Source organism: Pseudorca crassidens, chromosome 4 (assembly GCF_039906515.1).
Source record: "Pseudorca crassidens isolate mPseCra1 chromosome 4, mPseCra1.hap1, whole genome shotgun sequence".
NCBI lineage: Eukaryota > Metazoa > Chordata > Mammalia > Artiodactyla > Delphinidae > Pseudorca > Pseudorca crassidens.
In genome coordinates this window covers 76,154,753-76,172,973 of record NC_090299.1, presented here as the reverse complement: position 1 = coordinate 76,172,973, position 18,221 = coordinate 76,154,753, and the positions used below count along the sequence as shown (strand labels likewise).

Here is an 18,221-nt window from a genome sequence, read left to right as displayed (position 1 = left end):
TAGAACTAAACTGGGCAAGTGGCAAAGAATGTAGCTAACTTCATGTGTACCCAATATGGATGCCAAGATAGTTTAGCATCTCAAGTGCAATAACCAATCTAAAGTGAAATCTCTCTACTTTTAACAATATCATTCTGTAATTCCTTACCCTCTAAATAAGAATGCAAGTAGTGGTCCAGCAAGGTCCAATCTTTTGTTTCCATAATGATCTCTGTCATCTAATTCTCTTCTACCCAAAGCTGCTAGCAGCAACCTATGAACCATGTACCTTTAAAAAAAGAAAAGAAAGAAGTAAAAAAGAAAGGACATGGTTTGGGATTTTTTTTAAACTTATACATTAAAAAGATCAATTTTGACATTTTTAGCTTTAAGAAAAATTTTATCTCAACCACAGCTTGGCAAAGAACTTAAAACAATGAAATTTGACATACCCCAAGAAATAAGCTTTCTTGGTCTCACAAAAATCACTGACGCCAACATGAGGGAGCATTTCTTTCTGTAATACTTCCTTTGCATATTTAATCCTTTTCTCTTTGGTGACACCAGGCTTTGCCCCTCTTGAACCAATGAAATTTAGTGCAACATTCTGTTCTTGGATGACAAAAGCTTCATCGAGAGAAGGTTTAACCTAGCAGTTAATTTAAATAAAAATTATTTTCAAATTCACATCTTTACTTTAAAATAAGGCAACTGTCACTTAATTTATGTTAAATATCCCTATGAACCTAACTGAATATGCAAATATTTTTAGAAATTCAAGGAATCACAAAATCTTAGAACTTGAAGACACCTTAGAGATCTAGGGACCTCTGAAAAAAATCCACTCATCAGCACAATTATACTTTCCAGAAAAATACAAATAATTCCATTATAACAGAGCACAGTGAGTCTTGGGGATGTTTTGTTTGTTTTTTACATTTTAATGAACAGTAGCTTTAAAAAGTTCCTTTCAAATATCTAAAATCAATTTAGAGAAGTTTAACACTCAAATTAAAATTTACTAAGTCTCAAATGAATAAATGTGTCATACTGTTTTCAGCCTTGGTTTAAAAGGTTATCTTGTAAGTATCTAAATACTTATTATCTTTAAGTTTAAAAAAAAAAAAAGCACATGACTATTGCCAAAAATCTAACCAGAATCCATTTTTGTCATGTAACCATATCAATAAATACTCTAATAACTAAAATATACTCCAGCTTCTTTGTGACCGATGTTTAGCCTGTATTTTACCTTATTTCTCTGTAGTCTTAAAGACTCTGGATGATTCAGGACAACTTTAAGAATATCAACTACTCCTTAGCCAAGGATCATCAATGGAAAAGATTGATAAGGAAATGCATATTTCTCTAGACTCAACAATCCTTCCCACAAAAATAATAACTTTACAGTGGCGGAACCTAACAGACGGCACTGTGAAATTAACATTACCAATAATGGGACACAATAAAATCATGTGACTCCTGATGTGATGCCCTGGAAAGCACACAATATGATCTCTGTATTTGTCCTGCCAGAAAATGCATAAATTGAATCTAATCATGAGGAAATATCAGAAGAACCCAAATTGAAGGATATTCTACAAAATAAATGGCCTATCCTATCCAAAAACTTCAGTGTCATGAAACACTGAGGAAAAAGACAAGGGAAGATTAAAAGAGACTAAAGAGACATAAAAACAACATGTAATACATTATCCTAGATTGGATTTTGAACCAGGAAAAAAAAGAAATGCCATTAGGACATGATCAGGACCACTGACATAAACCTAAATAAGATCTCCAAGTTAACAGTATGTACTGCACTGAAGTACCAATTTTAAAAATTGTAATACTATGATTATGTGAGTAAATATCCTGATTCTTAGGAAATATACACTGAAGTATTTAGGAGTAAAAGGGCATGATGCCTAAAACTTACTCTCAAATGATCCCGAAAAAAACAATGTGTATATATAGATAAAGAGCATCCTAAAGCAAATGCAGCAAAGGTAACAACTGCTGAAAATAGGTGTAGAGTATACAGGAGCTGTTTGCAACTTTTCTGTAAGTTTGAAATGATTTCAAAATAAAAAGTTGTTTAAAAAAAGAAGATATCAACTACATTTTCCCTTTTTACTACACTGCATCAGACTAGTATGCTTTTACGATTTTCCTTACTACTGTTTCTTCTTGCTGCTGTCAATGAACTCTGACTGCCTCTAGTTTTCATGTCGATTTTACAGAGAATTGTCAAGAAAGAAGCCAAATGGACATATATACACTACCAAATGTAAAACACAGAGCTAGTGGGAAGCAGCCGCATACCACAGAGAAATCAGCTTGTTGCTTGGTGACCACCTAGAGGGGTGGGATAGGGAGGGTCGGAGGGAGGGAGATGCAAGAGGGAAGAGATATGGGGATGTATGTATATGTATAACTGATTCACTTTGTTATAAAGCAGAAACTAACACACCACTGTAAAGCAATTATACTCCAATAAAGGTGTTAAAAAAAAAAAGGTAAAACAGAAAATTAATTCACTAAATTCTGGTATTTATATGCCTTTAAAAAAAAATAAGAAAGAAGCCAAGGCAGGGCTGAAGGCTTTCACTACACAGTAAACAGCATGGGGTTTGCAACAGCTAAACTGATCTTCAGAGCAGTTTTCTACTATGTTTTTGGATTAGCAACAGTAACTTTAAACCTCTTGAAAAATACTATGAATACATTTTGCTTGCACATTACCATTTCCATCATCTCTGGATCTTCAAAGTCATAAATAATATGCTCTAAAATATCTCTGTCAGACACAAAACCTAATGCTCTGAACACAATAATGATGGGAACTTCCTGCTTGATATATGGTAGGGTTGCCACAATGCGCTGACCAATAGCACTCTTTTTTGCACCCTAGAAAAATTAAAAATCATTAGAATATGAGAATACAGACGTTATAGCCATATATAAACATCAAAAGAACAATTTTACATACATGTTCATTGTAGGTATTTCAAAAGAGGCATGGCTTTCATATTCTAAGGAACATCCTATGGCTGCTTTTCAAAAACCACTGCAAGAGGTTTACTTATTTGATGGATAGACTGGTCATCTGAACCTGAGAGGACTTCCATTCTCTACTCTCTGTCTGCCAGGATCCTCTAGAACTGCCCCAGACTGTATTTGGAAATGACCTTTGGCTGCAGGTATGAACACAGACCCCCCCTCGTCCTTTCCCCCAACCAAAACAATTAAAAATTTTGGAAGAAAGAAATAGATGAGGGGAAAATAAGAGAGAATATAGCTAGACAAATGTGGAAAAAAGCTAAGCACAGAATGAAAAATAAATACTAACTCAGAGTTGGTCTGTGACATATCTCCAAATATGAATAACATTTCAAAATCAACAAACAGCCTCTCTCACATAAGATTCTCTTCCAATTTCTCCCTCTTTAATTGCAACACAGAAGTGAAATAAAAGTTACTACACTGGCATACAAACACCTAGTTTCTCAATTTTAATCAAATTTCTTTCCTTCAATATCAAAGTCTATCTTCTCTTGGCTTCATAACCCTACATTATCATGGTCCATCTAATAAGTTTCTGTTGTCTTCCTCCTGCTACTTCAGGCCTCCTTCCTTAGAAACCTTAACCTATCTCACGGATGTTCAGTAACAACTTTACATAAAGGACAGGTGAATCTTCATCTTGACCTTTTTCCTGTACTCTCAACCCTCCCATCCCAACTGCCATTTGGCTGTTTCAACTTAGTTTTCAATTATTCCATTTGTTTCATCATAGACCTTTTTCAGAATACACAAAACATTAAAAAAGAATGCCTACACCATGCACCACGCCACCTCCAAACCTTTTGTCTAAAAATGAACTCACTAGGTTCTTTCTAAAAATCAATTCTTGGACGTTCTCTATTTTATCTAGAACCTCAGGAGAGAACGATAGAATTTTTTTTTTTGCGGCTGCCCACATGCTGCTGATACTTATAATCACAATGTTGGCAGCTCAGGCAGACTAGTCAACTTTTTGGGTGCACACACTTTAGGAGCCTAATAAATACAGGAAATTCAGTGGCTGAGAATCCTAATTTCACTCCATTGCCAGCAAGCCTCAAGGCCCAAGGCAAGTAATTTGCAAAGTTGGAAAGGTGAGGGAAGGTTTCAGATTGTTTTAAAATAGCTACTGTGGGCACTAATGGACATGACAATGAAGCCCTTGGCAATGATTACACAAAGCCTGGTGGATACAAGGAGTTGTGAGATACCAACTGTCCCATACTTAGCCAGGGTTGACTACAAAGCACTCCGAAAGCACACAGAGTATGGGAATGGGCAGTTGGCTACATCTTTTAGCCACAACGTCCAAGTCGACAGAATCACTATGAACAACTGTTTGTGAATTAAAAAAATTAAAAAGACTACACAGAAGGAGTTCCCTGGTGGTACAGTGGTTAGGACTCAACACTTTCACTGCCGAGGCCTGGTTTCAATCCCTGGTCGTGGAACTAAGATCCCGCAAGCCGAGTGGCAAGGTCAAAACAAAATAACAAACAAAAAACCTACACAGAAATATACATGTATACTGAATTTCAACAAAATAAAGACCATACACCTTGATTGTTCACTTCATTCCCTTTAAAATATTATCCTTTTAATTTTATTTCCCATGATTATAAGACAAAGACCTTGTGTTTTTGCTGTGATTTTCAACTCTGGCTTCGCATTAGACTACTCTGGGGAATTAAAAACAACAGCAACATGGGCACCAACAGCAATTTAGGCCCGATTCCTAAATTGATTAAATGAAAATTCTGGGAAGAACCAAAGAATCTTAACTGATTCATCCTCATATCAAACTTATCACTAAATCTAGATGATTTTCCTTTCTTTTGCCCTTCATAATCCAGGCCAATGCTTATCAACAAAGAATGCACATCACAATCACCTGGGGATCTTTTCCAAACACTTGTACTTGGGCCCCATTCTACCCCCATTCACAAGTAAAAACCATTTTAATTCTTTAAAACACCTATTCCACACAGGATTTTAACTTCAGGCACTTAAACCTCTCTAATGTTCAAGTTCTTCTTTATAAAACTTATTAAAGTGACATTAGACTCTGCAGAACTGTTTATAATAGAGCACAAAACTGGAAACCTAAACATCCATCACAAGGGAAATGGCTCAATAAATTATGCTATATCTACGCATGGAATATCAACTTACAAACAATGATCAACTGCTGATCTAAATCTGTTTTTAAAAGGTATCAGCAATGTTCAAACAGTGTGCATGGTATGCTCCCATTTGGTTTTTTTATTTTAATTTTTAAATTTATTTTTGGCTGCATTGGGTCTTCGTTGCTTCAAGTGGGCTTTCTCTAGTTGTGAGCGGGGGCTACTCTGTTGCGGTGCATGGGCTTCTCATTGCAGTGCCTTCTCTTGTGGCAGAGCACGGGCTCTAGGCATGCAGGGTTCAGTAGTTGTAGCATGCAGGCTCAGTAGTTGCGGTGCATGGGCTCAGTAGTTGTGGCATATGGGCTTAATTGCTCTGCGGCATGTGGGATCTTCCCAGGCCAGGGATCGAACCCGTGTCCCCTGCACTGGCAGGCGAAATCTTAACCACTGTAAAACCAGGAAAGCCCCCATTTGCATTTTTTAATTAAGACTATTTCTGGATGGATTCATGAGAAATTATCAAATCAGCTGCTTCTTAGAGAAGAGATCTGGGGGTCAAAGGAAGACTAATTTTTATAGTGTATGCTTTTTTGTACTTTTTTGAACTATTTAATGTGTATATGACTTATTTTTTAAAATTTTACAAATAAAAATGTACATGAAATTAAATAGTTAATTACAACAAATTTCCAGTATAGTTGCAAAGATTAAATCAAGCAATCTGAGTAACATAATTGGCACATAGCAAACAGTCAAGAAATGCTATTATTAGATTACATTATTGTAAGTAACAAGCCTATGGTAGGTGGCTTCTAAGATGGTGACTAATGATCCCTGCCTACTACTACTGCCTTGTGTAGTCCCCCCACCCCGAGTACAGACTAGATGTACTACTGACTTGTATCTAACAAAAAGAACATGGCAAAAATGATAGGATGTTGCTTCCAAGATTAAGGTGTAAAAGATGGTGATTTCCACCTTGCTCATATGCTCTACGGCTCTGCTCAATTACTCTCTCTGACAAGCAGGCTGCCATATTGTCAGGGGCTGTATGGAGGGGAGCCGTGCAGCAAGGAACTGGATCTTGCCGACAGCCATGCAAATAAGCCTTATGATGATGACTGCAGCCCAAGCACTTTGTTTGCAGCCCTGTGACCAGAGGACCCAGCTAATCCACATCCAGACACTGTGAGATGATAAATGTTGCTACTGGAGTGATTTATTACACAGTAGTAAGTAAATAATAAAATGCCTACCATACAACACTGATAATATGCTCCAGAAAAACTTTCTGACTAAACATGCAGCCTGGTAACTTACAAAACTAGACCAAAAGGAATAAACCCAAATAGCATATAATAGTCCATACCTGTCCTCCTCTTGCCAGCATGCTAACCCAGATAGTACTGGTGGGTCGAGAAGAATTCTCCAGACATGATCTACACTCTCCTGTGTAGGCATATTTAGAATCCTTTTTGGCAAACACATAGACTGTGTTTGTTGCCATTTTCTCTTGAGCAATCAGAACCTATATGGACAATAAAATTACAGCCATAAAACCAACAAGATCTTTGAATTAGAAACAACAGTCAAAGCTACATCTTTATTTAGTCTGACTGTATAGGCTCACTGAAACATCAATTCTTGAACTTTACGAACTCCATTTTGCATAAACACTTCACCAAAACATATAAGCTCAAACTGACCAAATTTCTAGTGTATATTATTGGGTTGACCAACCCAATATATATAACTAAACAAAGTTTTGGTTTAATATAAATTCGGCTGTCACCTCCTTAATAATTCAACTGCTACTTCCAGATTATACAAAAGTTTACTTTTTGATTTCAACTTTCATGATTTAAATCTTAATCATCATTTGGTAATCAAAAAAAAATAATGCTACTATACCTTTTCGGATCCATTAATAATGAAGTAGCCACCAGGATCCAAGGGGCATTCATTTAACTCACAAAGATCACGATCTGTTAAGCCATTCAATAGGCAGTAAGTTGAACGCAACATAATTGGAATTTTTCCTATAAAAGTTTTCTGATGCTGTGTCTGAAGTTGTTCTTCGCCTTCTTTAATGACTGTTTTTGTTATATCAACATAAAGTGGAGCAGAGTACCTTTGAAAATAAAAATAGATCACAAGTGAATACTAAGGTGATTACTAAAACTCTCAACTGGCTAAAATTTTATTTTCTGAATCTTATTTCAATATCAGCTGCTGGAAAAGAAATATCTTTCTTACGTGAGATTTCTTAATCTGGCCTCATTTGGCATCATCGGTGATGGAGCACCATCTCTTTCCCAATGGGTAGGCTTGGAGAGGTAAATTTGTTCGAACTTCAGCAAGTATCTTGGCTAAAATGAAAACAAAAACAATGGAAAAGGGTAAATAATTTTTTTCCATAAACGATTTAATGATTCCATTTTAATCAACATTAACATTTTGAGTAGAAACAGCTCTAGAAAATGCCAAAGTCAATCCACTTTACTAAAATGGTGACTCTCCCAGGGCAACATTCATACTCCACAAATGTCAAGTTTTATACTTCATCACTTTCTTAAGATGGAAGACAAAAGGAGATTTAATGTATCACAAGTAAATAAAGACTAAGCTCTGAGTTCATATCAAACAACTGAAATGGATTTGCATTAATGATCTGTATAGCTGTTTCATGTGCCCTCTCCTTAGTTTAGGTCAGGTTAACAAAGTTATCAGAAAACAAAGAAAAGATAAATTCATACAATTAGAAGTGTGTTCTAAACTAATCAACAGAAGATAGACAAAAAAGAAAACCTAACTCTTCAATTAAATGTACAGAAGACATCGGTGCCAGCTATGGGGCAAGATAGATGCACTGATTTCGGACCCCTCCTTGTACACTGTCAAAGCCATTCTGACTCTGGACAATGATGGAGATAGATTTTTTGCCAAGTACTGTGATGACAGCTACCTCTGTGTCAAGGAGCAAAAGGCCTTTGAGAAGAACACTTTCAACAAGACCTGTCAGTCTGACACTGAAACTGCCCTCTTGGGAGGCCTGACAGTAGTATGCAAAAGCAGTTATCGATCTCTATTTCTATACGATTGGCAGCTCATACGAAAATGAGATGATGCTCATGGCTATTCTGAACTGCCTCTTCTTCGACTCACTGAGCCAGATGCTGAGGAAAAATGCAGAAAAGTGAGCTCTGCTGAAGAACATGGAGGGGTTCTTCTTGGTTGTGGATGAAATCGTAGATTGAGGGGTGATCCTAGAGAGCAATCCCCAGCAAGTGGTACAGCGGGTGGCACTAAGGGGAGATGTCCCCCTTACAGAGAAGACTGAGTCTCAGGTGCTGCAGTCAGCCAAAGAACAGATCAAGTGGTCACTCCTTCGGTGAAGACCTCACTGTTCCTGGCTCCATACCCCTTCAAAAAATCCACATGTCTGCTGTGACTTCTCATCCAGTCCCCCAACTAATGCTTTTAGAGTCAGCTGAGGGATCCCAGGGATCCTTAGATCTCCATCCTGTCTGTGGCTGCCTCCCCCACAAACCCATATACGCTTCCCATTCCTTCGCACTCTTTTTTGCAGTTCCGGGACTAAAGCTCTCAGCAGATTTTTGGACACAGGGCAGTGGAAGAACCCTCTTCCTTTCTCAACTGGATTATGCTCCCATGCTTTCCTATCCCCCATATTTTCTCCCCCACTTCTGTGCCCTTTGGCTGCAGCTACACTTCAGATCAAAGCAGGAGAAAGAATGTGCTGAGTGTTTTCCTCCCTTTGTCTTTACCCTGCCTTCATTCCAACAGCCCATCAAGGGGAGGGAGAGCAAATTCTTTTCTACAGAATGAGTGGGGGTGGGGAGAGGCATATCAAGTCTCAGCCGCAGCCCTACATGCTGACCTCAGTATTTTCTCCCATTCCTTCTTACTGTCCAGGACTCCAGCCTTGGAAAAAACCTTGGGAACAGCTCATAGGCAGGGGACAGAGTGGAATAAGCAGTGATTTAAATTTTACTGGAGAGGGCCTATAACATTCTGTATTTCAGCCACAGCTGCATGTTTTACCCTGATCCTGGCTTACAGTTTCAAAACTGCTGTGGTCTGTGCGTACCCACTGTGGGAGCGTCCATCTTTTTGTCCGATACCTTAACTCTCCACCTTCACTACCTGTGGGATCTCTGCCTGGCTTGTCCTCTCTGTGCCCTGGAGCAAAGCCAGTCCCTGAACTAAAACTCCACTGTAGTCTTGGGAAGAAGAGTTTCTGCTCAGAACTGGAGACAGGGTGGAATTGATGACTTGGGCCTCTGGGATCTCTCAGTCCCCTTCTCCCCCTCTCTTGCATTTCATTCTTCTGTCTTGGGTCTGAGATATCTGCTTGACCCTGTCCTCTCTCTGCCTCAGCCTTACATCCAGGCAGTAGGTCTGGTCATCTGGTCACCTCCCCTCCCTAGGTCACGGAGAGAGGTGCCTCTCTTCAGAAAACTTTTGGGATTTGGATTTCCCCAGGAAGGCAGAGGATGGCACACCCACTGTTGGGTCTCATCTCTCCCCTTGACCCAAAACTTCCCACAAAAATGTCTCAAGAAACCCTCCTGAGACTTAGTGTTTTGCCCCACCTGCCAATTCTCCAAAACTGAAGTGGGGTGGATAACTGGGCATCCTTGGGGGGCATTTTTGTGTAAGGGATGTATAGAGTCAGGATGACAGCCACCTTCATATACCGCTCTGTGCAAAGAGGAATTTAAAAACACACAGAAAATCCTAATTACTATTCTACATAAAGGAATGAGAATTTCCAACCCTGGCTGACTTTAGCTCAGTCCATAGTTAAGAAAGAAAGAAAGGAAGAAAGGAGAAAGAAAAGTTTTCAATTAAATATGTATCTGCTACCCAATAAAACAAGATCCATGAGAACTTTCCAGAGCTAAATGGATAGTGGATTTCTCTCTAAATCAAATATCAGAAAAGGAAAAGATGGGACTAAGCAGACCACTAAAGGAAAATTATTAATACCCAAGTTTCCCAAACTGGAGTAGGTAAAGAGCAAAGAGAACTAGTGGTGATAATGAACCAAAAGGAATTCAGCCATCCAACTACTCATTTCCACTATTACCCTAGTCTAGGACATTATTATCTGAAACTTCAGCTATTCCAAGATTTTAATCTGACTCCAGCCTCTTCCCACTCCAAGTAAACACCATTTCCAAAGTAACCTTTTAAAAATAATGCTTCATGTACATTCTTTGACAATCTTTCCACAATGCCCCATGACATCCAAAGCATGTGACAATCTGGTTCCATCTTATCTTCCACAAACACCTATCAAAAACAGATCAAACCAAAAACAATCTACTGACTACTGTGGTCCCTCTATTCCAGCCATAAGCCAAAAACACAAAGTATTTTTGCTGAAATGATTAAATATCTTTTCCCTACTAAGACTAACGCCCTTCACAGTCAGCTTAAGTCCCTCCCATCTTTTCCACTAAGCTCTGATAGCCAAGCTTGAGAGAGCTCTTTGGTAGTACTTATTCTGGCACTATGAAGCTGCTATGTTATATTGTTATCTCTCTTGTTTTGAAAAGACCATGAAGAGAAAACGCCGTAAGTATAGGAAAAGCATTTTACACCCATTTTTCCAACACAGTGCCAGAAGAGCCAATTATTTTTGTTCTTAACAGCAAAAGTCTGTGCAGCACCTCCAACCAGAATGAGAATAATACATTAGCCCTTACGAGATAAGCTACAGAAAAGAGGGACTGAACTGGCAGGAAATAATAATCTCTCCCTCTGTCTAATTCTACTTCTTCTCTACCTCATTTTTTTTTTTAGCTTTCCCTGTCCCTCAAGGCCCATCATGCTGCCTCTCTACTCAGAAACTAAGGACATGGGAGTTCCCTGGTGGCCTAGTGGTTAGGATTCTGGGCTTTCACTGCCGTGGTTCAGGTTCAATCCCTGGTCAGGGAACTGAGGTCCCGCAAGCCAGGCAGCGCGGCCAATAAATAAATAAATAATGTTAAAAAAAAAAAAAAAACTAGGGACAGTCATTTTTTGGACTACACAGTTATTTACAATCACTCATGTAAAACTAGATTCTAAAATGATAGCCTTGCTATGATTTAACAATGCTGAAAACATGCATATGTGTAAAAAAAAAAGACTACAATGAACTTAGAAAAGTTAAAAGAGCTAATATATTTGGGTGCTTTTCCCTTATTAGCTCTTATATTGATATAATAATGTATTTCATGCAACAAATAATCAAGGGAAAAAGGTCCTTCACCTATTTTTCTTTTGATTCCTTACTCTGTGAAAGAAAAAAGTGGGATTTTCTGAGGCAACACGACTATTTCTGGCTTGCTTCTCTTTGTAGTTCATCATACCTCTGAGTTTCCTCTTCCTGGCTATTAAACACATACTATCTGAAAAAGAATTAGGGTTCTGCATTACTTGCAAAAATGCATCTCTCCATTAGTAAGAATAAACCAGGAGCTGACTGAAACGTTTTAAGTACACTAATAAAAACACCTCCTAACTTTTTATTTTTTTAACCTTTAAGCCAGGTGACAGAAGGACTGAAATTTCAAATCAATACCCTTATTTATATTACTTTATTGAACCATCTTACCGGTTCTTCAACTTCTCCACTAGCATGCTGAGCTTCGGCTTGTAGGTCTATAGGTGGAGCATCTTCCACAATTCTTTGAACAGACATCTGAATAAACTCATCAAAAGAATCCAGCTGTTGTCTGACCAAGCCTTTCTCATCAAAATAGGAACTGGGAAAATATTTGAGTTCATAATCAGTTACACCTAGTGATGTTTTCTAGCATATTTCCCCATTTTCATTATCATCAAATTTGACAAATACTAATCATTAAATACCAACACTCTGCACTCATCACTACATAAAATACTATGAGGTGTCCAAAAAAGAGGTAAGATTAGGAACACTTTCTTTGTAGGACTTATTGTTAAGTTTGGGGAAATGAGACATACTTGTGGGTAAAATTATTAAAGCACAACATAAGAACTATAAGGAAGTCCTAATTTATAAATGTCCTTTATAGATAAATTTCATCCAACCTCTTGAAACATTTCTCAAAACTAATGAAATGCATAGTCAAACAGAAAAATAAATGACAACATGGACAAAGAGAATATTATGCTAAGTGAAAAAAGTCAGAGAAAAACAAATACCACATGATTTCACTCATATGTGGAATCTTAAAAAAAAAAAAACCAAAACCAAAACCAAAACCAACCGACAAACAAAAGATAACAAAAGCTCACAAACACAGAGAACAGACTAGTGGTTACCAGAGAGGAGGGGGTTAGTGTGTGTGGGTGAAATGGGTGAAGGGGGTCAAAGGTATGGTGATGGATGGTAACTAGACTGTGGTGGTGATCCCTCTGTAGTGTATTCAGATGTTGAACTATAATGCTGTCCACCTAAAACTTATATAACAAAAAAAAGCATGGAAAAAAAGATAAAAATAAGAACTTTAATTTGAATAAGAGGGAAGAAAATGATATCAATGACTAAAATATAGCATGTGTAAGAACTTCGATTTTAGGTTAAAGATTATTCTACTTTGAATATGTTAAAGGTAAGATGGGACTAAGTCATTCAAGTGAAAATACTCAGCAAATGACTGATTAAAAATGGAGCAAGGGTGAGAGATCAAAGCTATTAGTATAGACACAGAAATCAAATACTGAAGCCCTAAAGAAGGACAGAGACTCGAGAAGAGTAGACACACCGTTTGCAAGAGGAATCTCTCCCCTCACCACCACACAGGAAAAGCTGCATAGCTGGACTTAGCTCCTTGCCCTCTCTGCCTAGTAACTAACTCCCCCCATCCTCACATCAATTTTCTGAGACAACATTCGTAGCCCAACTAATCATCAGCCTTCCATTTTGGCATCATCAGATCACCTCACACGTAACTGGCCAGCCTACAGATTGGCTGGCTTTGGGTCAAGGCTCCACCCTGATTCAATCAACCATGGCCACCAATATTAGAAGCTCTCTATGGCAGAGAACACAGTACACATTCATCCCTGTATAAGGCACAGACTCAAGAAGAGTGGAGGCAACTTCCTTCAGTAGAGACTGTGAGCTGACAGGAAAGAAATTTCTCACAACCATTTAGGTCAGCCATTGGTACATAAGCACATGGAAAGCACAATCTGTAAGGTAAACAGCAATGGTTTTTATGGACAATTTACAATGAAAAATCTTTAAAAAACTATGGACAAGTTTCATCCTCCCAGGAAGCTGAACCATAGTTACTCTCCCCAAAATCATTAGGACAGTACTTCATTAGAATGCCATCCCTTAAACACCTAAACTATTTGAATAGTTCTTATTTATGGTATCTACTACCATGATTATTGTCCAAGAGACATATTACTGAAGTCACTATATATTAAGTAATATCACATTCACAATGCTTGGGAAAGATCACTTGATATTAAATAGTGAAAAAACAAAATGTCGTATCACAAAAAACTAAAGCACCTATAATCAATTAAAATATAAAGATCAAACGGCATTTTATTCTGTAACAAATGTTAAATGCAAGGACTTGTCAAATAGCATATATAATCCTTGAGCAATTTGTCACATAAGTTGAAAACAATTTGTTTTTTTTGGCTAAGATCAAAATATTCTTTCTCCCTGGCAATCACAAAATATAGGCATACTCCAAATATCTGGCTAAAAATGTCTCTTTGTGTTTAATACTCAAAATCATAGAAGATTCAAGTGTCTCAATACAAAGTGTTTATAGCCCATGTTTAATAGGAAAAAAAAACACATACTTACATCCCCAAAACTCATATTTTTAAAACAACGTTCAGCAAAGGTTCAGTTTTATTCCATACACAACTGGTAGAATGTCAGAAGCTTGTGCTCTTTGAAAAGGGAGTGTCAACTGAGAGGATGTGCATCTTGGAGATGGTGGGGCTCAAACAGGCATCAAAATGTTACTATATACAAAGCACCTGTCAGTTTGGTAAGTGAGGAGACTTGCAGCATTTTATATCCTAACATAGCAGGATGTTACTTTATTACTTAAAAGTTACTTCTCTTACCTATATGTAAGGCTTCCTGCTGAGTTTTATTACAGTTTAATTACACTTAGAATTGGATGGGAATGTGGGTCGAAATACCACCTGTTGTAACTTTATCCATTTAAAACAAGGAGAAAACCAAGAGGAATCAAATTAACAGCACCAGTAATGTAACAAATAGGCATCATGTGCCTCCTGATACAATGCACTGAGAGCAGAACATCACTGTTGCCAAAAGTAATCATCTGAAACTAATCATGAGGAAACATCAGACAAACCCAAACTGAGGGGCAGTCTAAAAAATAATTTGCCTATATTCTTCAAAAATGTCAAGGTCAAAAAAAAAAAGGTGAGGTCATGGGAAGCTGTAGAGAGATGGTGAGTTTGAGAAACAAAAAAAAAGAAAGGAAGATTGAGGAACTGTTCTAGATTATAGAAGACAAAAGAATAAGTCATGAAAACAAGATGTAATATATGATCTTATGTTGGATCCAGGATAAGAAAATTTTTATTTTGCTATGAACATTACTGGGACACTGGCAAAATCTGCGTAAGGTCTCTAGATTAAATAAGATTACTGTATTAATTTCCTTATTTTAATAAGATTATGATTCTGTAAAAGAATATTCCTAGGTAAACAACTGACTCAAATATTTCAGAAAAAAAATACGTAGACAGAGAAAGAATAAGGCAAAGAAAACACAGCATAAGGTTAACATTTAGGGAATCTGGGTGAAGTGTACATGAATTCTTTGTGTAACTTTTCTGTATATCAGAATACTTTAAAAGTTAAAAAAATAAATAAAATGACAAACCAGCTCTCATGCAGCATATTCACACAGAACATCTAATTTTCAAACACAGAATAAGCAGGAAATCCCTGTACAGTTTACAGTGCCTTTTAAAATTTATTCAGTTTGGTCTAAAAAGTTACCTAATTACAATCCAGCATGCCTCTTGCCACAAATCTGGTGTGATTTCATCATCATCCTCATCATATTGCATATCTGCAAAAACAAAAAAAATCATTCTCACTTGCAATAAATACTACTAGCTCACATCTTACTATGATGTGAAGTAGCAAAAACACATTTACTCTTTGCTAAATAAAAAACAATCGCTTTACCCCACTTCTTTAAAATTTCAGTCATCACATTACTTGAACTGTAATGAAACAATATACATAGGTATATATGTACACATACATAGGTCTACGTCACAGTATTCTCCCAATACACAAAGAGGCCTCGTGAGAAAGTTTCAGTGCAAGTCGTGTGAATCTGTAATTGTTCCATCATCTCCAAGAAGCCCATATAATTCTCATTAATAACTACCTATAATGATAACTAGGAGCAAGCTCATAATCCTCTGATCAATAGGCTCCTCAGAGACTGCAGTCAGAGATCAGGTTAAGAGGGAGGAGTCAGCAAAGGACTCCAATAGCTGGGCAATACCTTAAGGTGAACTGTCTATAACAGCAACATTTCACACATGGACAGGGATGACAGGCTGTATTTTCCAAAGATGGACACAACTATCTTCCATTTCACATGCTCTTTTATAAAGTGATCTTGACACTCCTACCATCAAAATATAGAGGGTCTATGCTTCCTCCCCTTGAATCTGGGTGGGTTTTTGACTCTCCCATAACTAAGAGAATACAGCTAAAGCAATGCTACATGATTTTAGAAGCTAGGTCAGGAATAACAATGCAATTCCACCTTCTTTATTGAAACACTTACTTCTGGAGCCCTGAGCTGCCGTTAAGAACTCCTACTACTTAGGTGAGAAAATCTAAACGGTGGGCCCACTTACGAGATGCTGCAATCAGCAATCCTAGTCCTTGTGTTTTCCTAGGCTAGATGCCAGACACATGAGTAAACACTCCACATCACCCAGCCCCCAGCAGTCAACACTCAGCTTTTGCGTCTTCCCAGTTCAACCACTGACAGACATCAGGCAACAGACAAGTCATTCCTACTATGCCTGTCCAAATTCCTGACTCATTTAATCCATGAACATATTAAATAATTTTTAAGCAGCAAAACTTTGGGGAATCTGTGCAGCAACAGTAATTTATAAAATGGGGCATTTGAAAAATCAGTGTGCACTGGCGCTAATATTAGTCTCATCTTCTTATGGAAAAGAATAAATGTGCTCTATTTTTGTTTTTCTATTCTGACCTATATACATAGTCTGTAAAACTTAACAACTTTGATTCAAAATTTGATACATATCCAAAATAAATTATTAATAAGTGCTTCTTGAATGGTCTGGAATTACTGACTCCTACACATGGGGGGCGAGGTAAAATAGACAAAGGTATCTAAAATGGCTTGGAGATTTCTAGCTTTGATGGCACACTAGATGTTATTATCACAGCCACCCAGGAGAAGTAGGAAGGTTGGAAAAGGAGAGATAATAATGAAGTCAGTTTTAGTTATACTTGTACATCATTTATCCTTTTTAACATTTTTGTTTTCTAGCCTCTGAGAAATGAGACTATATTACCTACTCAAAAAATTAAGCTGAAAAAACTTTTTTTGAATTTTTTTCTCAGGAGTTAAGAAAAAGAATACAATGATGCTAATAAATTTCTAGACGCAAGATAAAAATGAGAAGTTTAAACAGTAGAGTTTAAGTTTTTGCTTCTATTTTCTCCATGAAGTAGCTGAGGGAATAAAGAGAAATGTAAGCGGTGGCCAGGAGATTGGGAGCTAGAAGAAAACGAACTTTGAAATAGCAGCTTTGGAGAACGGAAGAGGGAGCATTAAAAATATACAATGAAAATACACTACACGTGACTACGAACTCTACATGTAAAAAGAAAAAGACATACTGTCCCTGTTCGTTAAAATACATACCATCTAGAACTGTGTCATCTCGCGGATAGAGGAAATGTAAAGGTCATCTTTTATAATAATTTACTTAGGCATATGACAGCATGAAGGAACGCCAAACTAAACCAAACCCTGCCCCCGCGCCGCACACACACACAAACTATATTCCTTGTCCCCAGAGTTCTTCCAGAGCCTAACACAATGCCTGGCACAGGATGATGCTCAAAAATTCAACTATTCATAAATTCATTAACTCTCGCCTTAAGGGAAATCAAAAAAGGAGTCCTTTGCTTCAATGTCGGAACAACGGAACCTGTCGCATGGTTCTGCGCGCTGTTTTCAAGACGGGAAGGGAGTGTCAGACTCACCCAGGGGCAGACTGAGGAGAGAACAAGAGTCACCCTGACCGAGATGATAAAGGCTACGTTCCCTGCACCCTCCACCTCTCAAAATCCCGGATTCGTTCCCGGCCTCGGGAGTGTGGGGAAACGACTGGGGCCATGGTGCGGCGGGCCGAGGAGGAGACCGCAAATCCTCAACTCGTCCAGCTACCCACGTTTCCCCCCTTAGACGGGTCGCCACGGAGTGTTCTGGGTGGTCACCTACCCTCGTCCGCGTCATACATATTGGCAAACGGTTCCGGAGCTCCTAACTCTAGAATCACACACGGAAAGGCGCGCAACGACTCCGACGTCTGCAGCGTGAGGCGAAGTAATTTCCGTCTCCGGCGTTCCCAGGATACGCTGCGTCCCACACGAAGCTCCGCCCACAAAGACGCCAATTAAGGTCTGCGCCTGCGCGAAGGGTACGTTAAGCTGTGTTAAGGGTTAGTATTGTGCACGAGCGATTTGTGGGCTGAAGTTTCCCCGTGCCTGAGAATGAGAACTGTTCCTTACAGTTTGAGTCGGATCCAGCCAATGAAACTTTGTTTTTCAGTGTTGTTGCACAAATAATGGCACCTAAAAAAAAAAAAAGTCAAAAAGATTTAATAATAAAGGGTTTAGTTGTAGCCGTGCTTTATTTTTTTCGGTTCCAAAGACTTAAAAATACGAAGATTTAAAAAATGATTTCTGTGCTCCGGAGTCTGTGCTCCGCAACGGGAGAGGCCACAACAGTGAGTCCGCGTACCGCAAAA

The 18,221-nt window shown here is 38.1% G+C and overlaps 1 protein-coding gene and 1 pseudogene across 2 annotated transcripts in view; one reads left to right on the top strand and one right to left on the bottom strand.

Annotated features, from left to right (window-relative positions):
• Positions 1 to 17,851, bottom strand: part of POLR2B (RNA polymerase II subunit B) — a 46,151-nt gene extending 28,300 nt beyond the window's left edge. The window contains exons 1-9 of one of the 2 annotated variants that reach the window (XM_067736105.1): positions 17,693 to 17,851; positions 15,181 to 15,253; positions 11,797 to 11,947; positions 7,425 to 7,537; positions 7,080 to 7,299; positions 6,538 to 6,696; positions 2,725 to 2,889; positions 432 to 628; positions 149 to 268 (exon numbers count right to left, since the gene is read on the bottom strand). In XM_067736105.1, the coding sequence (XP_067592206.1) occupies positions 149 to 268; positions 432 to 628; positions 2,725 to 2,889; positions 6,538 to 6,696; positions 7,080 to 7,299; positions 7,425 to 7,537; positions 11,797 to 11,947; positions 15,181 to 15,253; positions 17,693 to 17,711 (1,217 nt within the window). In that variant the 5' untranslated portion in view covers positions 17,712 to 17,851. The remainder of the gene's footprint in view (positions 1 to 148; positions 269 to 431; positions 629 to 2,724; positions 2,890 to 6,537; positions 6,697 to 7,079; positions 7,300 to 7,424; positions 7,538 to 11,796; positions 11,948 to 15,180; positions 15,254 to 17,692) is intronic. The other variant, XM_067736106.1, reaches the window with a different exon arrangement.
• Positions 7,993 to 8,700, top strand: LOC137224128 (coatomer subunit zeta-1 pseudogene; annotated as a pseudogene).
• Positions 17,852 to 18,221: the final 370 nt, after the last annotated feature.